Source organism: Sapajus apella, unplaced genomic scaffold (genome assembly GCF_009761245.1).
Source record: "Sapajus apella isolate SASKATOON/1434 unplaced genomic scaffold, GSC_monkey_1.0 scaffold10, whole genome shotgun sequence".
NCBI classification, from domain to species: Eukaryota; Metazoa; Chordata; class Mammalia; order Primates; family Cebidae; genus Sapajus; species Sapajus apella.
In genome coordinates this window covers 37,603,970-37,627,642 of record NW_022436950.1, presented here as the reverse complement: position 1 = coordinate 37,627,642, position 23,673 = coordinate 37,603,970, and the positions used below count along the sequence as shown (strand labels likewise).

The 23,673-nt window shown below is 37.4% G+C and overlaps 1 protein-coding gene and 1 long non-coding RNA gene across 7 annotated transcripts in view; both read right to left on the bottom strand.

Annotated features, from left to right (window-relative positions):
- ALS2 (alsin Rho guanine nucleotide exchange factor ALS2) overlaps positions 1-23,673 on the bottom strand; it is an 83,872-nt gene that overhangs the window by 40,025 nt on the left and 20,174 nt on the right. For all 6 annotated transcript variants that reach the window (XR_004269133.1, XM_032278642.1, XM_032278645.1 and 3 more), the window contains 8 exons: positions 22,694-23,631; positions 19,270-19,627; positions 13,516-13,684; positions 12,190-12,286; positions 8,609-8,686; positions 6,671-6,853; positions 4,392-4,563; positions 1,788-1,968 (listed from right to left, as the gene is read on the bottom strand). Coding sequence is in view for 5 of the 6 variants with exons in the window: in XM_032278642.1 (XP_032134533.1) it covers positions 1,788-1,968; positions 4,392-4,563; positions 6,671-6,853; positions 8,609-8,686; positions 12,190-12,286; positions 13,516-13,684; positions 19,270-19,627; positions 22,694-23,631 (2,176 nt within the window). In the remaining variant the exon portion in view is untranslated. The remainder of the gene's footprint in view (positions 1-1,787; positions 1,969-4,391; positions 4,564-6,670; positions 6,854-8,608; positions 8,687-12,189; positions 12,287-13,515; positions 13,685-19,269; positions 19,628-22,693; positions 23,632-23,673) is intronic.
- LOC116551938 lies at positions 21,251-21,869 on the bottom strand. The gene is made up of 2 exons (XR_004269134.1): positions 21,470-21,869; positions 21,251-21,436 (listed from the first exon to the last, which is right to left on the bottom strand). It is a non-coding gene; the product is annotated as an uncharacterized LOC116551938 (long non-coding RNA).

The following is a 23,673-nucleotide window of genomic DNA, read 5'->3' as shown; positions in this document are numbered from 1 at the left end:
AAATACAAGTCTAGTTATACTGCTTTGAGCCTTGTACATTTCTTGTACACACCCAAGCTGGCAAACAGAATCAACTGACTTTGAGGAGGAAGGGAAGCTCCTACTAAAATTAGCCCTTGATACTGTACAATTAAATATAGTTATGATGATTAATTTTATATGATGTATATTTTATCACAATTAAAAATAATTTTGGCCAGGCACACTGGCTCATACTTGTAATCCTAGCACTTTGAGAGGCTGAGGCAGGAAGATTACTTAAGTTCAGGAGTTTGAGACCAGCCTGGGCAAAATAGTAAGACCCCCATCTCTACAAAAATTTAAAAAATTAGCTACTTGGGAGGCTAAGGTGGGAGGATCACTTGAGTCTGGGTGGTCAAGGCTACAGTGAGCTGTAGTAATGCCACTGCACTCAGCCTTTAATAACTTTAAAATTATCATAAAAATAATTTTAAATATTCACATATAAACCCAAATATTTGACTTGCTCATTTATAGGAATAATATGTTATGTTAAAAAAAGCCCAAAGTATCAAAACAAAAGCATTTTTAAGCATAAGGCCTAAAGTACCAGAGAAGAAAAAGAAGTGAAATAGAGGTATTATAAGATGAATTCAGGTCAAAAAAGGAAAATTATACCAGTAAAAGCTGAAATCACAGAAACAACAAAATCAAATTTTTTAAAAGTAAACTAATATTGAATTCTATTATTTTCATTTTTCATTTCTGAAAGATGATGAGTTGAAAGACTCAAACCAGGGCATTTCATCTTAGATAACGGCTCAAATATTTTCGATTTTGCTTAGAATTAAAATAGCATTCAATTATCTGCATATATTACATCATTTGGAAAGGAAATGCATGAAGATGATAAACTGGTTAGTTCTGGTGGTAGGATTATCGGTTATTTTTGATTATCTTTATTTGTGCATTTTTTAGTAATAAACACACATTATTTATGTTTAAATAATCAAAACAAAACACCAACAAAACATGAACTCCCTGAGCGTTGGTGCTTTTTGCAGGCCCCATGCTGTGCTGCAGGGCTTGGAGCTCCCCGAAAATGCCTGGCACTGAGTGGGCACTCAGTCAGTGTTTTTTGGATGGCTGAGGTGTGAATGAATAAAGAACAAAACCTATACATATTTCGGATCAAAGCAGAACCTAACATACATTAAAATAACACTTAAGTTATGCCTCCCATCATTATATCAAAATACAAATTAAGAAAAAGTGAGAAACATTTTAAGTTATATTTTCAAGTACACTTGGGATATTTTACTTGAAAATATGCAAAGAACCTTGAATAACTATTTTAGGTTTTATTAAGAAAAAACATCTTCACACTAAAAATAGTTGGGTCTTTTAAAACTTCCATCTACACAAAAGTAAAAAGCAGACATCAGAACAGCTCCATATTTACAATCAGCAGTTGGTCTTAAAATAATTTGTTTAGTTACTTATTTCCTCAAGTTTTAGTACAATTTAGTCAACAAAATTTTTTTCTGAAGAACCAGATTATAGTAAATTTTATGTAAATTACACTATACTCTGCTAGAATATAGAAGGAAACATGATAATTCATTATTTTTAAAACTTTTTTTCATTTAGAGAAGACTAAATTTTAGCAATGCAGAACTATAGTTGGCTTAAGATTAAAATACTGCTTTGCAATTTCTATTACCTTATATCACTCTCCCTAATCTAGTCTCTTCTGATTAAGGAGCTGTTCTCCTTGGCAGAATAACCCTGCAGAGATTGAACATGACACGGGACTGGATACTTGCTCTGTATAACTATCCAAGAAGAGACTTGCATGCTTCAGGATGACCAAACTCCTGGCTTCCTTTATCCCATGAAGGAAGCTGCTCAATGAGGCTCCATGCTGACCAATGAGGTAACACAGCTTGCTGAATCGGCTAGCCACCTCCTGCAACAGCTGGACTGTAGCTGTGGTGCCCAAATTTTCTATAACAAAATGATGATGATGATGATGATGATGACAAAGTAAATTAAAAACCAATCACTTTATTATGATCATATGATTACAATTATGAATTCCTCTAAGACTACTTAACTTGTTGCCACATGCTCTCATCTAAGGAACCCAAATAATTACAGTATTAAAGCAACCTCAAAGATCACAGTATCCAGTCATTTGAGGAACTTGTTAAAAACACATTCACAGGAACCTTATAGATTCTAGGATGGCTTTTTCTTTTAAAAGACTCTCCAGGTGATTTTAAAGATCAGCAAAATTTGAGAACCACTGAGTTAATGCAACTCTCTGGTCATTTTGAAGATAAGTAATCTGAAGCCAAGAGAAGGGAAGTAAATCATCTAATTTAAGTCACTGATAAGTAACAGTCAGGAATTAAACTCATTTTGGGAGTTATCTTTGTTAACATTTTCAGCTTCTTGTCCTGACTTCTGCTCTACTTGCCTCTTTGACAAGCCCAACCGTTCAGTGCAGAGAACGCAATCCAAACATTGGACTGCTGAGGATGCTCTGAATTTCAGAGAGGGCACCAGGACATTATTTGCTTTTTGCCTGTCTAAAGTTCTTCATTTCTAGGACTTCTTTTTAAGCAATTAGGAAAGCAGATCTGGAAGACCAACAAAGAAATCAGCAACCAGAACAAGAAAGAGGCAGATTTAACCTTTCTTTCAGAGCAATCCAGGAAGCTTCCAGCTTAGATTGCTTCCTTTCACTTGGTAAAGTCCTAGAGTGTTCAGCCTACCCAGAGGAGGGGAATTTATAGAACAGAGACTCCACAACACTTAAAAAGCAAAAGATAATAAAAACAAAACCACAAATGCAGACAGTTGTCAGCTTACAAAGGGATTATATTCACGAAGGCTGCAAAACAGTTGTTTGAAAAGATGTTTTTCCATTACAAACAATGGGCAGGCCAGGCACAGTGGCTGACGCCTGTAATCCCAGCACTTTGGGAAGCCAAGGCAGGCAGGTCACTTGAGGCCAGGAGTTCGAGACCAGCCTGGGAAACACAGCAAAACCCCATCTCTACTAAAAATACAAAAATTAGCAAGCGTGGTGGTGCACACCTGTAGTCCCAGCTACTCGGGTGGCTGAGGCATGAAAATTGCTTGAACCCAGAAGGTGAAGGTTGCAGTGAGCCAAGACTGTGCCACTGCACTCCAGCCTGGGTGGCAGAGCAAGACTCTGTCTCAAAAAAAAGAAAAAAAAAAACAATGAGCTGACCCATACAACACAATGTCTTCAACGTGGCGAAATTGATGTACTAGAGTATTAGCCTGAATTCTGGGTCAACACAGGGGGGCTAAGGAGTGCAGGAGAGAGAAAGAGAAAGAAACCTTCCTTTCTGCTTTCTGACTGTATGGCCAAACCCAGAAAAAAATATTTGAGATAGGTAAAGTTTATCTGCAACAGTCCCCTCAACTTCAATTCTGCATTCCCTGCTATTCTCCTAGAGACCCCAGGTACCCAGTATATCTGGAACGTGGCATCCCATTTAGTACTACTGTAACCCATTCCGTCTGTATTACCTCCTCACTTCCAATCTCTCTTTGTAGCTGAGCATAGCTAAGAAAAAGAATCAGACTTAATCAACTCATGATGAGGAATAAGATCTTTTTTTTCCCCTGAGATGAGCTGTGCTCTGTAACCCAGGCTGGAGTGCAGTAGCGCAATCTCAGCTCACTGCAACCTCTGCCTCCTTGGTTCACGCAATTCTTCTGCCTCAGCCTCCTGAACAGCTGGAATTACAGGCACCTGCCACTGCGCCTGGCTAATTTTTGTATTTTTAGTAGAGACAGGGTTTCACCATGTTGGCCAGGCTGGTCTTGAACTCCTGACTTTGTGATCTGCCTGCCTTGGCCTCTAAAAGTGCTAAGATTACAGGCATGAGCCACCCCACCCCGCCAGGTAAGATCTTTAACACTCTTACAGTTATCCACAATTTTAAGAGACTACTTGTAAATCCAAATAAATCTCTACTTGATATAACTCTAAGAATTATAATGAGAAAAATAAAAAATTCAGATAGCATACTGGAAGATCTCTTAGGACCAGCAGGGTGAGAAGTGTTGTTTGGAAGTCTAACTTTACATGGGGTCAACTTTCCCAAAGTTGTTTTTGCTTCTCTGCCATGAATATCCTAAAAGTACCATTTTCTACTTCTGCAAGCAGAAGGAGCTCTGAGAGTGTGTAGGAGAGGGCAAGCTGGGCTATTGACAAATTGGAAACAGTTTGTAAACTGTTGACTGCCTGTGTACACATAGACACAAAGACAAGGAATAGAAAGAAGTAAACCATAAACTAAAAGGTTTTCATTATTTGTGATATAGGAGGAAGAGATAAAACAAAGCCCTGATGATTTAGGGGTGGGAGAGAGGGGGTTTCGACTTACCTAAACTGAGAAGAGGCCTGAGAATCTGAGATTTGATATCACTTAGTTTTGAATAGAATCGTCTTTCTGTAGTAGCTAACTCGTGGAGACTGGCAATATACCCCATAATGTTTTTATCCACCAAGGCTAGATAGCTATCTTTTCCTGCTGTCACTCTGCTTATATATCCAAGCTGAAACAGAAGAAAATAAAAGCACTAAATATAACATATAATTATGTTAGTAATTTGGTATACTGAAGCTGGCTTTTATCGGCTGACAACAGTTAACTGCTAAATATTCAGAAAATTTGCAAGCAAGTAATTAAACCATTGGTAGCTTGAAATGGCCACAGTGAAAATCTGCAAACGCTACAGACTAGGATTTTTTTGGGGGGCGGTGTGGGAAGGTTGCTTCTTTTTTTTTAGAGCTGGTTCACCAGTGCATCATTGTTTTTTATGCATATCTGGATCTATATATAACTATACACATCTACTTTCAATTATCTCCAAGATACCTTTCATTTCACATTACAAGTGTTTGGAAACAGACATCCTGGATATATAAAGATCAAATGAGAGGGATACAAGTCTCAGGACTCCTTTCTGAGTAAAATAAGATTAATGCGATCAGACAGGATCTCTATGCTATACATCAAAATAATCAAGGATCTAAGAGTTAACCTGCCTTTTGTACAATGAAAAGAGATTTTCTTTAAAAGGGACTTTTTGCCATTTACCCAAGATACCACTATAAAAAACATTCCATGTCATTGTTCACATATCCCATTAAATCAAGCAGGCAAGCTACAGACCCAATGGACTATTAACATCCCATGGTAACCGAAGACACATAAGAGAGCTTCATCCATTTCATCAGCCTATTTGATCCTTTATCTAAACTGTGAAATCATTCATGGGGAATGTGAAGCCAGGGCCAGCAACTACAGACCAATCTTGGCCAATGTTGCCTTTAATTTTTAAATATTTTTTTGTTTTGGTAGAGATGGGGTCTTGCTACGTTGCCCAGGCTGGCCTTGAACTCCTGGCCTCAAGTGATCCTCTAGTCTCGGCCTCCCAAATTTCTGGGATTATAGGGATGAGCCATTGAACTTGGCCCCAATGTTACCTTTAGCAAGAAAGATCTTGTCCCCAGAACTTACTAGCCAGAAAAACAAACACAAAGGCTTAAAAGTCCACATGCTTTATTACTCAATAAAAACAAGAAATCCAGAATATACTAGTTTGGGGGGTCAATTTCCCTGCAGCATGTCATTTTGAAGATGTTAAGTTACTTTATGGGGAAAAGAAGATAGAAATAAGCCAATGAGTTCAGTTTACAAAAAAGAGAAAGAAGGGAAAACAGGGTGGGAAAGCAGAGCAAATGAAAAGGGGATAAACAGTAGGAAATAAAATTAAGGCTGAGAAAGGTGGCTCAGGCCTGTAATCTGAGCACTTCAGGAGGCCGAGGCAGGTGGATTACTTGAGGTCAAGAGTTTAAGACCAGCTTGGCCAACATGGTGAAACACTGTCTCTAGTAAAAATACAAAAATTACCTGGGCATGGTGGCAGGCACCTGTAATCTCAGCTACTTGGGAGGCTGAGGCAGGAGAATTGTTCAAACACAGGAGGCAGAGATTGTAGTGAGCCAAGACTGCACTACTGCACTCCAGCCTGGGTAACAGAGCGAGACTCTGTCTCAAAATAATTAATTAATTAATTAATTAATTAAATTAAATTAAAAAGCCAAGAAGTGAAGCAGGGGAAATAGAACACTGTTGGTTGTCTGTCGGATCTTTCACGGTCTGCCATGAACCTATCTCAGGCTCTTGCATTGTTACTCCCCACTTATAGTTAGCAATTCATCTACTCTATTTCTGTTCTAATTCACCTGGAAGGCTCTATGGCTGCAGTCAAGAAACTTCATAGTAAAATGTACTTTCCAATATTCGTACATGAGGGCCTTAATTCAACAAATATTTATAAAGTATGTAGTATGAGGCTACAGCAGTAAAAGAGATAGCCGAAAATCCCTCGCCTTCTGAATCTTACATTATAGTAAAGAGGATAGACAATAGACAAAATAAGTAAATTATACAGTGTATTCGATGGTGATAGGCCCTATGGAGAGAATAAGGAGAGAAAAGATAAGGAATGAAGGGGAATTGAAAGGAGTTTGCAATTTTAACTAAGGTAGTTAGAGATGCTTAGTAATAATTAGGCATACATACAAATAAAAACAAAAACAAAGGACTTCTCATGTGTTACTGAATGTGGGCCTTAGGAACCAATTCCTGTTCACCTTACTACAGGAGAGAAGTACTGGAGTCTTAGAACCACTGTGATTCTCTGGAAGGTTGTCACCTTCTGTAGGGTCCTGTCGGCCACTGTAATATAACCCAGGCTGGAAGTCTTCTGTATCCACTAAAAACAGGGAATAATCCTGGCCTGCAGCTACGCTCCAGACTCCATTTTCGCTGCTGACCTGCAATGACAGAAAGATAGTGTCTGTCCAAGGTGAAGGTAATCAGAGAGAGCTTTGGATCCATAGGAACTGAAACATTAGGTTGCTTAAATAAGCATGGTGCTAAGGCAGTCATATCTGAGAGCAAGCTCACCCAGCAATTTGCCCAACCAAATGCAGAGCAGGTGCAGGAGTAAGACTGAATCCCTTGTTCAGCTTTTAAATTTAGAACTGTTTTTATTAAAATCTGAAAAATTGGAATTTAAAAAGGAAAAACCAGACATCCAATTTTTTATTGTTACTTTTGGAAGTTTGCACAGACTGTATTATAATGAAGAGACCCAGAAACTTCCAGAGCCCTATTCTAGAAGTGACAGTTAGGACATACCTTTGTCCTTCCACATTTGGCTGTGTGCACAAAAACTGATATAAAAGAAAACAATCTAATAAGGCTAAATTCTATTCTGGCCAACTAAACTCTTGGGTATTAAAATTCAGTTTTCCCACTTGGAACTCTACCGGTCCTATGTGACTTTACTGTGCCTACTCTCCAGATGTTAAAATAGGCAGGGCCCCTTAGAAGCCCATCTACATGGATTCCCTAGATCAGTGGTTCTCAGTGGTCTTTGCAGCAGCAGCAGCCATTACCTGGGATAGGAACATGTAAGAAATACAAATTCCCAGGCCCCAGGGCTACTGAGGGAGGGGGAAATAGGGTCCAGCACTCTGTTTTAACAAGCATTCCACAGGTGATTCTGATGTATGCAAAAGTTTGAGAACCACTGCCTTTAAACCAATAATATTCTAACCTGGCTAGAAATAAATTTCTAACCTGGTGGCTCAGGATTCCACATAGTGATTCAGTAGCCACCATGCAAAGGCAGGTGCCAGGGCTCTAGGCCCCCACTCCATCCTTAACCAAAGTTAATTCCCATTTGTGTGTTTTATTCAAATCCTGTTCCTGAAATTGAGGTAATTGCCCTTCATTAGTCTCCATTACTCCTGAGGGAGCATGTCTTGGGGTAGGGGAGATATAAGAATCAAACTACATGTCTGTGATCTCCATATTCCATTCTGTCTTGTGGGGAGCATCTCTACCAAAAAACCCTAAAACTTTTGTATAAGGAACTGATACAATTGATGAGAATTTGGTATTTCCAGAGGGTGATGAGGTGGAAAACAAGGTAAAGAAACACTGCTACAGAACTGCACCAAAGAGACTAGAAGCTACCAATTAGCATTACATAAACTAAAACCACTCCATCTAACAGTAAAAAAAAAAAAAAGAAAGAAAAGAAAAAAACACCTCTACTTTTAGCTTTACTACAGAAAATGAAAAGGCTTACAAAAAGGTGTTAATACTCTGCATGTTATTTTTAGACATACACACAAAATTATACCACCAAACAATGTTATGTAAAAGTAAAACAATGAAGAATTCAGAGTAGACATTATCTGGTAACGCAAGAAAATGGCACTGTGTAGAAAAGTGTTTTAAAAGAAAGCACTTTTTCATTTTTTTACTTAAAAAAAAAAAGAACTATGACTATTTAATGAATAGTTGAAGTTAAGAAATATAAACTAACACATAAAAAAATGGACATTTAGCTTGAAAACACGTGGCTTCTTGTTTTTAAATATTTTCTTACAAAAACCAAATCAAATTTAAGTTGTATGTATAAAATTGCCCTGATTTTTAAAAATAAGAAATGGAGAAATATAAGATGTTACAGCTAAGAATAGTGGAATAAGTTGCTATCATGTTCACAAAAGTACCTTTGCAAGACGAGGAACTGTTGTTGGAAAATCGGAATGCCCAAGCTGACCAAAGGTATTGCTACCCCATGAGTAAACCTATCAAAAAAACACAGGAAAGTGGGTAAGAGTTGTGAATCTGACTTTGCACATCAACTCTGAAACTATAACAATTAACATATATACACAAACAGTTATATACAAATTATTATATTAGTCTTTCACTCTTTAACAGATATTAAGGAAATTCATTTTTAAACAAGACTAGAGATAATGGGCAAATACAGTCCTGGTACACAAGAAGACACAAAGTCCAAAAATTAGCCAGGCGTGGTGGTGCCCGCCTGTAATCCCAGCTACTTGGGAGGCTGAGGCAGGAGAATCGCTTGAACACGGCAGGCAGAGGTTGCAGTGAGCCGACATTGTGCCACTGCACTCCAGCCTAGGCAACATGAGGAAAACTCTGTCTCAAAAACAAAAAAGAAGACAAGGAGTTGAAGGGTCAACAATAACAATAACTAACACTTTTCAGGTGCTTGCTAACTGCCTCACATTGTTCTTAACACTTTCTGAGTATTAACTGATGATTCATTCTCACAACAATCCTAAAAAATAAAATAAGGAAACCCAGAGAGGTTAATTAATTTACCAATGGTCACAAATTCATATGTAAGAGCGTAAGAGGCAGGGTTTACTCCCAGGAATTACTGTATACTGCCTCTTTTAGAGAAAGTAATAAAAACATTAAGTGATAGAGTAAAAGTAATCATGATTTCCTACTCTGTAGATAAAAGTAATATGGAATGAATAGAAAATGTTTCATACGTGAAGTTACTGTAAACAGAGAAACACAAGTACCTATGCACCACTACAGACAAAATAAACTACATTACAATGGCTATGTTTAATTAAAATGTTTGTTTATTCTGATTATGAAAATAATTCATGGTCAAGACTGTGATAGTACAAAAATAAAAGTGAAAATCACTGATCAACCACTTGGTGGCACATACTCTTTTGTACATCAATAAGCATAGATCTATACACATCATTTTTAATAACTATCTAGAACTCTACTGTGCATATACTTAAACAAATTACCTACTGAATTATTAAGTTCTTTCCAATTTTTTTTTTTTTTTCTGAGACGGAGTCTTGCTCTTGTCACCCAGGCTGGAGTGCAATGGCATGATCTCAGCTCACTGCAACCTCTGCCTCCTGGGTTTAAGCAATTCTCCTGCCTTGGCCTTCCAAGTAGCTAGGATTACAGGCACCTGTCACCATGCCCGCCTAACTTTTGTATTTTTAGTAGAGACAGGGTTTCACTATGTTGGCCAGGCTGGTCTCAAACTCCTGACCTCAGGTGATCCACCCACCTCAGCCTCCCAAAGTGCTAGGATTACAGGTATAAGCCACTGCACCCAGTCTCCAATTATTTAATATTAAAAAAGATAGAAAAAAAATCCTTGACTACATATATTCATGCATCTATTTGCTTAGGATAAATTCCTGGGCAAAGACTACGCCATTCTGATTTTTGATACATATTGACAAACTGTCTTCAGCAAGGTCCAATTTACATTCCTGCCTGCACTGCATGCACGTTTTCTCCCACAGCCTAACCAATGCTCAGCATTAAATGCAATCCTTATGTTTGCCTATGTTAATCTCATAAGTGAGAAAAACATTGTACTGCTGTTTTAAGTTAAATGTATTTGCTAAATGATTATCTTTTCATTTATTGCTGGCCATTTCTACTTCTTTTATGACTAAAATAGAAATATCCTTTGACAATTTTTATCCTTTGACAATTGCTACTTTATACATGACATAGCAACATTTTATCTCGTATGTTGCAGATATTTTTACCGAGTTGTATTTTCATTTTGTTTACAGTGTTTTATTTGCTGTTCGAGACTGCTGAATTATCATGTTGACAAACATATCTTTACTTTCTAATTTCCAGCTTTATGTTATATCTTTTTCTATGCCTGACTCATCTTAATTTTTACACACACACACACACACACACACACACACACACGCGAGGTTCTAGTTTTTAATGACAACATTAATACATCCAGAATTAGAATATGTGTAGTAGCTATCTTAGTTTTCTTGTTTTCTACAAATAGGAGGTCAGTAAACATTTACTACAATTACCAGATACTCGTCTTGTCTTCCCAACTGAATTAAAACACTTACTTTTATATCTTAAATTCTCATATATCCTTTGATTATTTCTAGCCTATAGGCACATTTCTGTCATTGATCTATTTAATTTTATAATATATAAGGATAAATCTCTCTTCCTTTCTCTTCTTTTTCAGAATTTACCTGGCTTTTTATTCTTCTAAAGTAATTTTGGGATTATTTTATCAAATTGTAATATTATACCGGAATACTTTGGGGATTGTACTGAATTTTCACTGTGCTGATTAAATGATTTAGAGAAAAATGACATTTTTTGCAACTGACACATCTCATCCAAAAGTAAAATCTCTCCCTTTACTACTGCTTTCTTTTATGATCCTTCAAAAGAGTTTTAAAGTTTGTATCATATGGATTCCAAGCATTTTCTACTTATTCCTACTTCCTTAATGTTTTTGGTGTAATTGTGAACAGAATTTCCTCAAATATGTTTTGTTTTGTTGTATGTATACAATAAAGCCAGTAATTTTTATTTTGTAACTGACCACCTTCCTAATCTCTCATTTTTAAGTCTTTTGAATGAATCATGTTAAAAACAGTAAATTCTCCTTTATCTTTCCTAATATTAATATTTATACAGGTTATGTTAGTTTTTTGGCTATCCTAGTACGTGAAATTTAAAATCAAATGAAATATTAAAAGGGTTTAGAATCCTTTATTGGCATCTTAAAAAGATAAAGGAATTGGTGAAGAATCATTATCTGAATATATGAATACATTTAAGAATAACTTACTGCAGATGAGCAGTCTGGGTTAAAAAAATAAATAAATAAAAGTATGGGCGTGGTGGCTCACACCTGTAATCCCAGCACTTTGGAGGCTGAGGTAGGCGGATCACGAACCATCCTGCCTAACACAGTGAAAACCTGTCTGTACTAAAAATACAAAAAAAAAAAAAAAAAGAACTTAAAACAACTTATTTTCTTAAGAGAGTTTATGTATATATGGGGATGGTTTTTAGTAATCCTGGTGGTCACTTTCAGTTCCTGCAGTTTTAAAGAAAAATGCCTTCGTTCCTTTTCTTAGTGTTTTACTATGTATTTTCTTTGCCAAGTAACAAATAAAAATTCACCAATACTGTGGAAAATCTGGGGCTCTCTTTTTAGATGAGAATACATAATACAAAACTCCTAAATCAGGGAGACCAGTATTTAAATCCAAGCTCTACTGTTATGTATGTGTGGCTTTAGACAAGTTACATAATTTACTTTCTCTTACTCCACTTCCCTCATCTGTGAAGTGGAAATAATACCATGTAAAATATTGGAAAGCTAAAATGAGATACAGTATCATTGCCTGACATATAGCAGAAACTCAACAAATGATGGTCCACTAATGTCATGTTGGCCTTCCATGAAAATAAGGTAAGCATTAAACAGTTTGCCTCCTACCTGGGATTTTGCAGTAAGTGCAAGAGAATGGTAACCACCTGCCTCCAGATGGATTACTTCTTTGCCATCCAAACATTTTACACACAACGGTTGAAGCCTTAAAGAGAAACACATATGTACACAAAGTATTCTCAACAAGAATCATGACCTTCCCCAAATTATAAAGTGCTTTCATGTAAAAATAAACATTTCTAAAGAAAACATTAAAATGAACATAACAGACACATGCTCAATTACTCCTAAATATCATAAATAATTTTTGGAAGGTTTTAATCTTTGCCTATCAATCACTAATTAATCCCCATAATTTAGAATCTCTTAAGAATCATAAAACTACAAATGATTCTTTATAGCAGAAAGTATACTTAGGATACAATAAAAAATAACCATAGAAGGAAGATAATTTTTAAATTAATTCCAGTTGCCTTCACTCTGCTACGAATAGAGACATTTATATTAGCTCACTACTTTAGATAATGATTCCAATTACGCACTTAAAAATTTCCCAATATCTAACTTGTTAATATTATAAGTTTCTAATAGATAAAATGTCAGTTTTACCCTAACATACATGAATAGATATAGTTTAAAGTTTCAATTATAGGTATTTTGGCAATGGCAGAGAAACATCTTTCAGGTTAAAAAACAACCTGTTGGCTTTTTCTCTCCTATGTGACAGGCGGGGCCTCTTTTTATCAATTAAAAATCTAAGTCATTCCTGTCTTCCAATGAAATATGATCTTATCCCCAACACCCATTTCTGTACTCCAAGATGAACATGTCAAAGATGTGGAAAAGTACACTGTGTATACTTAAGTCCTTTACTGCTTTTTTTTTTTCTTGAGACAGAGCTTCACTCTTTCACTCAGACTGAAGTTAAGTGGTGTGATCTCAGCTTACTGTAACCTCCACTCTCCCCGTATTCAAGTGATTCCCCTGCCTCAGCCTCCTGAGTAGCTGGGGTTATAGGCACCTGCCACCATGCCCAGCTAATTTTTGTATTTTGTATTTTTAGTAGAGACACGGTTTTGCCACGTTGGCCAGTCTGGTCTTGAACTCCTAACCTTACGTGATCCACCTGCCTCAGTCTTCCAAAGTGCTAGGATTAAAGGGGTAAGCCACTGCACCCAGCCAAGTCCTCTACTGTTGAGAAAAAATTCAAGACTAAAATGACAGCTTTTTATCAGAGTTAATAATGGTGCATAAGAATCTGAAGCTAGAAGAGTCCAGATTTCCTCTAGGAGGAAAGTAAGATTTAGAGACAATCACAGGATAGAGTTTATTTGTTTAAGCCAACTCCTAGCAGTAAATACTGGTAGCGCTTACCTAGGCAGAACATCGCCGTGCCCCAGCTGCCCTTCTTTCCCTTTCCCCCAGGTCCACACTTCTGTTCTCAGAGAAGGCAAGAGCGCATCTGCTTCTCCACTGTATGTGGGGGTCAGAACCACCGTCCTCGTTTTCACCCGTGCAGCCTTTCTCAAGAGCCTGGGGGAAACTGAAAACCAACCAGACATGGGGTGAAGGAGTGAGGGTCCAGAGGGGAAGAAAACGTATCATTTGGACAAACTTAAGATTTTCAAAAACATACACCACTCATTGAAGCATATTCTAGGGGTTCTCTGTAGAAAAGGGGACGTATTAGTCAAATGAGATTGATAAATACTCACTTCTACAATCTATCCTCCCACTCCCTCCTCTGCAGAGATTCACACACACATTAGCACACAGAAGGTGCTGACAAATCCTGCAAATAAAAGCCCTGTTTAAATATGTTTAACCTAGCTGGACATCCAAACATTTAGCCACAGAATCCTTTTCTGTATAACATCTAGTGACATCCTACAGAACTTGTATTCTAAAGAATATGACGAATAGAATAGCCACTCCAGCTTAGGCAACATAGTGAGACACCATCTCTCTCTTTTTTTTTTTTTTTGAAATGGCATTTCACTCCTGTCATTCAGGCTGGAGTGTAGTGGCACGATCTCAGCTCACTGCAACCTCTGCTTCCTGGGTTCAAGTGATTCTCCCACCTCAGCCTCCTGAATAGCTGGGATTACAGGCATGCACCACCAAACCTGGCTAATTTTTGTATTTTTAGTAGACACAGGGTTTTGCCACGTTGGCCAAGCTGGTCTCAAACTCCTGACCTCAAGCAATCTGCCCACCTCAGCCTCTCAAAGTGCTAGGATTACAGGTATGAGCCACCATGCCCGGTCCCCATCTCTTAAAAAACAAAAAGGCTTTCTAAGTCAAGGTCTAAGTTCAAATATATTATGAATAATTGTAATAAGGAATTCATTTTAGCCATAAAACATATAAATTTCTAAGGCAGGAAAAAGATTATGAAAGGGAAATACCAAAAAGCTTTTGATTTGCCTATTTGAAATTATTTTACAGAGATGTTAAATAATGTTGTAAAAGAACACTGCCATCTTTTATAGCGTTCAAAATTACATCAAACTTACACAACACTATGTGAATAGTGCTTGATGCCAGGATAAGTTTCGAAGAAAATCATCAAATGTCACTCAGCAGAGACTTAGTCATTCAGTCATTAACTCATGGGCCACAATAAAGTGATCATCACTGCCTAAGTTCAACATCTTTTCTCATGAATGTATTATTTCTATGCAAACAGAGGCTCAAAACTACTTTGAAGATTTCTCAAGATGTACTCCAGATAATTCTTAAAGACAGAGGGTAAAAGTACACGGAAAATTTTTCTAAAGAGACTTTAGGTTATTAAGTAAAATTTAACCTTAGGATGTAAGTCTTACCAGTGGGATTCATGATCTAATGACAGGAAAAAAATCAATTTCCACATTTCAAAGAGATTGCAAATATATTTATATACTTAAAGTGCTAAAAGACATTTAAGAATAAGAAAAGTTTGGTGCAAGAGTCTCCTTCAGACTTAATAGAGAACATAGGCCTTCTTACACATCATATATATGTGTAAGATAACTGGCTCCTTCTACTTAATTATATATAAAAATTATATTTAAAAGTATAGTTAAGTAAATAAGCCCTCACCCTACAAAAAACATAATTTGCAATTTTGAAGAAAGATAAAATTTTAGGAGATCCCGTCAACCAATAATACTTTGGTTTACTTCCCAAGTGAGAGACTCTCGGTTACATCTTGCCAGAAGAGAAAAAACTTGCCCTAAAGCACATAAATTCCTCATGAATTAAATGTAAAATTGAGATGTTATTTACAAAGAATAAATTAAATGTAATAGAAACACACAGTTATTTAATTTAAATAAATTATTTAATAGAAACACATGGTTACTAGCCTAAGTAACAAAAACTTCCAGTGTTTAACAAAGTTAAATGTAATAAGCATAAATATATTTTCAAATTAATCAGGACTGAAGTTTTATTTGAGTAGAGGAAAATCTGGTGGTAATGAGAACTAGGAGGCAGAATAAGAGAAGTGTTCAGAGACACAACAGTGTTCAGTAAGTAGAACAAGGGGAGAAAGAGGTGCAGGGTAGAAATAAGTTTTAGTACAGTCTACTATTCCTAACTTTTGAGCTTTGCACAAAATCATGTAAACCAGGAGTTAGCCAACTATTGCCCTTGGGCCAAATAGGACCTACCATCTGTTTTTGTAAATAAAGTTTTATTGGGATATAGTTTCACTAATTCATTACATATTATCTCTGGCTGCTTTTATATGACCACACCATAGCTGAGTACTTGTCACAGAGACTGGATGGCCTACAAACCTTAAAATATTTCTCTTTGGCTCTTTACAGAAAAACTCTGCCAACTCCTGGTCTCATTAAATGATTCTCAAACTTTAATGTGCATACTAATCACCTGGGGAATCTTGCTATAATGCATGTTTTGATTGAGTAAGCGGAGAGTGGAACCTGAGAATCTGCATTTCTAAGTTCCCAGACACTGCTGATGCTGCTGGTCTGCAGGACACTCTTAAGAAACACAAGTCCAGTTGGCTGAGATTGCTGAACTGATTGAGAAAAGGAGAAGAACCAACTGCATAATATTCTTAATATTCTAAAAAGTTTATTGCCTATGGTTTCAGAAAATGAACTTTTCTCTTCTTGAAGCTTAAAAATTATCTTCTCTTTCTAGTCAAGTACAGTAATTCCTCACTTATCCAATGGTCACAGCTGCAACCTCAACAATCTGAAGTATAAGTCCCAATTAAAGGCTATTGTAACAGTCCAGAACAATAAAATAAGATTCATAGTAAGTTTCATAAGCAGGAGCAAACATCAAGAAAAAGTTATGCTCTAACTTTTTAGTGATCTCTAAAGCAGATAAACATGTAACTTTCTTTTAAAACCACCAATAGGCCGGGCGCGGTGGTTCAAGCCTGTAATCCCAGCACTTTGGGAGGCCGAGGCGGGTGGATCACAAGGTCAAGAGATCAAGACCATCCTGGTCAACATGGTGAAACCCTGTCTCTACTAAAAATACAAAAAATTCTCTGGGCATGGTGGCGTGTGCCTGTAATCCCAGCTACTCAGGAGGCTGAGGCAGGAGAATTGCCTGAACCCAGGAGGCAGAGGTCGCGGTGAGCCGAGATTGCGCCATTGCACTCCAGCCTGGGTAACAAGAACGAAACTCCGTCTCATGGTAAAAAGCATCAATGCAATGAAGAATCTGCATCAACTAATGGGCAAAACAGCCAGCTAGCACCAAAATGGCAGTATCAAATTCACACATAACAATATTAACCCTAAATGTAAATGGACTAAATGCCCCAATCAAAAGACACAGACCGGCAAATTGGATAAAAGGCCAAAACCCATCGGTGTGCTGTATCCAGGAAACCATCTCACATGAGGGATACACAAAGGCTCAAAATAAAGGGATGGAGGAAGATTTACCAAGCAAATGGAGAGCAAAAAAAGGCAGGAGTTGCAATTCTCATCTCTGATAAACTAGACTTTAAAGCAACAAAGATCAAAAGAGACAAAGAGGGACATTACATAATGGTAAAAGGATCAATACAACAAGAAGAGCTAATGATCCTAAATATATACGCACCCAATACAGGAGCACCCAGATACATAAGGCAAGTTCTTAATGACTTACAAAGAGACTTAGACTCCCACACAATTATAGTGGAAGACTTTAACACCCCATTGTCAATATTAGAGAGATCAACCAGACAGAAAATTAACAAGGACTTGAACTCAGACCGGGACCAAGCAAACCTAATGGACATTTACAGAACTCTCCACCCCAAATCCACAGAATATACATTCTTCTCAGCACCATATCACACCTACTCTAAAACTGACCACATAATTGGGAGTAAATCACACCTCAGCAAATGCAAAAGAACGGAAATCATAACAAACAGTCTTTCAGACCACAATGCAATCAAGTTAGAACTCAGAATTCAAAAACTAACCCAGAACCAAACAGCTTCATGGAAACTGAACAACTTGCTCTTGAATGTTGACTGGATAAACAATGAAATGAAGGCAGAAATAAAGATGTTCTTCAAAACCAACGAGAATGAAGACACAACATACCAGAATCTCTGGGACACATTTAAAGCAGTCTCTAGAGGAAAATATATAGCAATAAGTGATAACATGAGAAAAAAGGAGAGGTCTAAAATTGACACCCTACCGTCAAAATTGAAAGAGCTAGAAGAGCAAGATCAAAAAAACTCAAAACCTAGCAGAAGACAAGAAATAGCTAAGATCAGAGCAGAACTGAAGGAGATAGAGACACAAAAAACCCTTCAAAAAAAAATCAATAAATCCAGGAGCTGGTTTTTTGAAAAGATCAACAAAATAGACAGACCACTAGCCAGATTAATAAAAAAGAAAAGAGAGAATAACCAAATTGATGCAATAAAAAATGATAAAGGGGATATCACCACAGATTCCACAGAAATTCAAACCATCATCAGAGATTATTACAAACAACTCTATGCACACAAACTAATAAACCTGGAAGAAATGGATAAATTCCTGGACACTTGCCTCCTGCTAAGCCTAAACCAGGAAGAAGCCGAAACCCTGAACAGACCCATAACAAGGTCTGAAGTTGAGGCAGCAATTAAGAGCTTACCACCCAAAAAAAGCCCAGGTCCAGATGGGTTCACAGCTGAATTCTACCAGACATACAAAGAGGAGCTGGTACCATTTCTTCTGAAACTATTCCAAACAATACAAAAAGAGGGAATTCTTCCCAAATGATTTTATGACACCAATATCATCCTGATTCCAAAACCCGGCAGAGACTCAACAAGAAAAGAAAACTTCAGGCCAATATCCATGATGAACATAGATGCAAAAATCTTCAATAAAATACTGACAAGCCGATTGCATGGGAGTGTAAATTAGTTCAACCATTGTGGAAGACAGTGTGGCGATTCCTCAAGGACATAGAAATAGAAATTCCATTTGACCCAGCAATCCCATTACTGGGTATATATACACGTGCACACGAATGTTCATTGCAGCACTGTTTACAATAGCAAAGGCCTGGAACCAACCCAAATGCCCATTGACGATAGACTGGATAGGGAAAATGTGGCAAATATACACCATGGAATATTATGCAGCCATCAAAAACGATGAGTTTGGGTCCTTTGTAGGGACATGGATGAACCTGGAAACCATCATTCTCAGCAAACTGACAGAAGAGCAGAAGATCAAACACCACATGTTCTCACTCATAGGCGGGTGTTGAACAATGAGAACACATGGACACAGGGAGGGGAGCACTACACACTGGGGTCAGTTGGGGGGAAATAGGGGAGGGATGGTGGGGGATGGGAAGCTGGGGAGAGATAGCAAGAGGAGAAATGCCAGATGTAGGTGATGGGGAGGAAGGCAGCAAATCACACTGCCACGTGTGTTCCTATGCAACAATTTTGCATGTTCTTCACATGTACCCCAAAATGTAAAATGCAATAAAATAAATGGGAAAAAAAAAAAAAACCACCATTAAATAAATTTTGACATTTGAATATGTCGCTTCATAATTAGCAAAGTTTTTTTCAAAATACAGCATGTGATGTCAGGAGAATCCTGGATTCACCAAAAGTCAATTCACAAAACCTGGTTATCTCCTTACCTTGTGACAACAATCCAGGGAGGGAGAGTCTTCGACTGCCTCCCTCTGTTTCTTCTTCTCTGATATCCACAAGACTTGAGCTTTTCTTCCCTTGCATTGATTCCTGCTTAACCTGTTCTTCCCTGCTATCTTTCAAACCTTCTGGGCCAATAGCACTACTGCCTGCCTGAGCTCCAGTTTCACAAGGGGTTGTACTATAAAAGTTCATAACTTTCTTCAGTGACAAGGCACCAGCTTCGTAAGTAGCAGCCACTCTCACGCCGACAGCAGATGCACAAGACACCACCAGGCTGTTTAGGGCTGAGGTGCTCGTGGTAGGTAGGCTGTGGAGATTAGGAATTGCTTCTTCCACAAGAGGCTAAAATATACACACATAAAAAATTATATAAAAATATAATCCCTTATACAATAAGTAATCAATAAAAAGAAAGTGTAATATCCACCTCTATTCGCATATAAGAATCTAAAATGACAGAAGTTCTCTTCATCTTCGGCTAAAGCTATCCTCTTCTTGATCATAGAGTTAACATAGTATACGGAAAAAAGTACTCAAAATACAGTTCCTTTTCCAAAGTCCTTCCTTTTGTCTGGATATTGTGTTTTTCCATGGTAATTAAAAATAAGCCCCAGCTGCTTTCATAAAATTAAACACAGTAAAAGGGGAGGGGGGAAAAGGCATGGAAAACACTGCCTTTAATACCATGTGCACTGTGACAGCCTTGGACAGAGGGTTGAAAAAAATGCAAAATTCATTATTGATCACTTTCAGGAAAATTTATACAGACTACTAACTAGAAGTAGCAGGAAAAATACTAGATTTATGAAAAAAACTTTCCCTGAAATGCTTTATAAATTGAAACATATAGAGACAGAAAAATAAGTTGTACCTATAACCTACCATTTCTGAAATTATGTTAAGTTCGAATGCCTTTACTGGCTCATCAATGAGTTATTTTCTATGACCCAGGGGCTAGACAAGCTGTAGGATTACCTTTGCTTTTGCTGCCATAGAGGCAAATGTGGTAGGTTAATAATTAAACATTTGGAACCAATGTTCTTAGTGTGATTCTAGAGGTGTACTAGAAAATCACACTAACATTTTCTGATACCTTAATGAAAAATCTAAGCTGAAATTTACTCTAAGCTGTCCAACACCATTGTTTCCTAAAAAGTAAAGTCATGAAATGCACCTACCAAACACACAAAAACCTTTCAGCTTGTCAGCATAGCTTATGTTGAAAAATTTGCTTCTTATTCTATCCAAAGATCTCAAAGGGAATATATACATTCCTTCATTTGTCCTAAATTAAAAACCAAACCTATGTATACATATATATTTTTTAACACTGGCTTCTGATTTCTTAAAGGAAATAATTCCCGGCACCTAGCAAAGTACCTGACATGTAAATACTCAACACATTTTGTTGAATTAAATGCTAAATTCAGAAGAGCTATTTCCACTCAAATGTGTAGTCTGTAAACAAAACAGCCAATAAAATAAATACATATACTTAATAAAACAAAAAATAAATACAAAGCCTATTACTTCTTTGGTGACACAGCTCCCATGATAGCGTGTTCAGCAGCACTATCTCCACTTTTTGTTTACAAAGGCTCCTTACAGAAGCCGTGATGGTATTTAGAGGCAACTATTTTAGGGGGTTCTTAACCACTACGTAGAGGAAAGTCTCAAAACTCTACCTTATATAAACCTTGAACTACTGTCCTAACTGGCTCCTTCTACTTACTTGAATTTAAAAATATAGTAAGTGAATAAACAAACCCTCCCCTACAAAACACATAATTAGCAATTTTGATGAAAGAGATAATTTTAGGAGTTCCAGTCAACCAATAATACTTTATTTCCCAAGTGAGAAAGTCTCAGTTATATCTTGCCAGAAGAAAAAAAACTTGCTCTAAAACACATAAATTCCTCATGAATTAGCTGTATGATTGCTATTTACAAAGAATAAATTAAACGTCACAGAAACACACATTTATTCAATTTAATAGAAACACACACATTGTTACTAGAGTAACAAAAACTTCCAATGTTTAACAAAGTTAAATATAATAAGCATGTACAGTCTAAGAACTTTCTACATGCATTCTTGTTAAACTACTACTTTTGTTTTATTCAGGTTTTGTAATACCTTTCTCCAAACAGCTTATCCTTGATTTTTTTTTAAAATTCAAATACCCACAAGTTTCAGTGAATACATTGTGAAATAAAGACTATTTCTAAAAATACCTTCATGTTCACATTCTGACAGAGTAAACAGTAAGAATCAAGAATCAAGAATCAAGAGGTTATCTGGTTTCAAAAACCTAAAAAGCAACACTGCAGGACAGATCTTTATGATTACGATCTTTCGTTTTGTTTTCTTAGAGTTTTGGTAAAGCAAAATCAATAGGCCACACTAAGAGTAAAACATAGAAATATCCTTTTAAAACAATTTGTTTTAAGCAGTAACTCAAACTTTACCATGTGCTACTGGCAAATGGCTTTTGTTCATTCTACCACAAATCTTCAAAATGAAAATAGTTTTAGTAAGATACATTAAATAGTCTGGGCATGATGGCTCATGCCTATAATCCCAACACTTTGGGAGCCTGAGGTGGGAGGACTGCTTGAGCTCAGTAGTTTGAGACGAGCCTGGGCAAAAAAAGTCAATCTCCTCTCTACTTAAAAATAAAATAAAATAAAATCAGCAGATGTGGTAGCACATGTATGTAGTCCCAACCACTTGGAAGGCTGAACTGGAAGGATCACTTGAGCCTGGGAGATCAAGGCTGTAGTCAGCTATGATGTCACTACTGTACTCCAGCCTGGGTGACAGAGCAAGACCCATCTCAAAAACAAACACACACACACACACACACACAAAAAAAACACTTCTTCAAATAAAGCCCAGTAAGGACCACAGCTATAACTGAAAAAAATTCAAATATCTAATTGCCTATAAATTTTAAATCTGCCTACAATTGAAGGATCTGCCATACGGCAACCTTCCCTGTTAAAGGAAAAGACTTTTCTCTAAGAATTCTGAAGAGTGTTACAAACAAAAGTAAGAATACTATCTTTGGGAATCTATAGTTATATTAAACTATTCAGGTCCCACCAAAATTCAGTATCTTAGCCCCAGAAGAAAAGTACTACCAAGAAAAAAAAAATGAAATGTTGCTACTTATAAAACAAGCCCAAAATGACATCTTTCAGCATCATAAAGTGCCAGAACATAAAGAGTGATTTTGAATTAATCTAGGCTTTTTACTCATCTAGGCTCTCCTGATAAAACAAAATTGTAGTCAAACTCAAAAAATAAAAAATGCTACCAAGCCTTCCTCATTTTAAAGTTTCTAAAGAAAAGTTCACATGGTTCAACTCTAGAAACATCTTTATTTTATAAAATTTGGCAAGTACCTGAGACGGCATTGGCTTTTCACCATGCTCTGAGTCCTCTCTTACTGAATGATCTGACAGTTTCTGCAGGTATTCATTTACTGCCTGGGTGTCAGGGTATGATGGTATGTTTCTGGCAGAAGAAATTTCAGTTGTTCCCATGACGTTTTGTTGAGAGGATATGGCATCGCCACTCGTGGTCTGAGCACTTACTGCATTCAGTTCTGTAGCAACAGACTGATCATTTGTTGCAGGAGTGTTCTCAAATACTTCTTCCTGCCTGTCAAGGGTTTCAGTGGAGGGGCTGAGAGCAGTGCTGGCATGATTTTCTGCCTGAGATTCAGACAATGTCACACCTAATGGACAACAATGACTGTCGGATATAATCACATGGTCTTCTTTGTCAGTCATAGTAATCAAGAGCTGGCTGCATTGGTTGCATCGTTCTGGGACTGGTTTCAGATCCTGGGAAGGGAGGCATTGTACAAGGGCTAAGCTGTGGAAAGCACCACAGGCAACCTGAAGCACAACTCGCCCAGCAAGATGTTCTACCTTTTGCGGCTTTGTCACTGGGAACGCAGTGGTAATGAGACCCAACTGACAACCGGTACCCCATGCCCAGATCTCTCTGCTTATTGACAATGCCAGAGTATGCTCTTCGCCACATGCCAACTGCAAAATCCTGACTGCTAACAAAGGGCTGGCCTCAGAATCAGCGATGCTGACAGGGTTCGGCTCTGGCACATACTGCTGATTGGCTACTGCACACTGGCCCGCAGAATTCTCTCCCCACATGTAGGCAACACCACTGTCTGTCACTGCTCCACTATGGAAGCTTCCTGTTGCCACAGTAACAACATATTGTCCAACCAGGGCATTTTCTAGAATGGGGCTACTTGGACAAATCTCCACTGCTCCACTTCTCCAGGGAAGGGTCCCAAAGCTGTAGACCTCACCATCTAAAGGTTAAAAAATAAAAATAAAAAAAGGAAAAAAAAAAA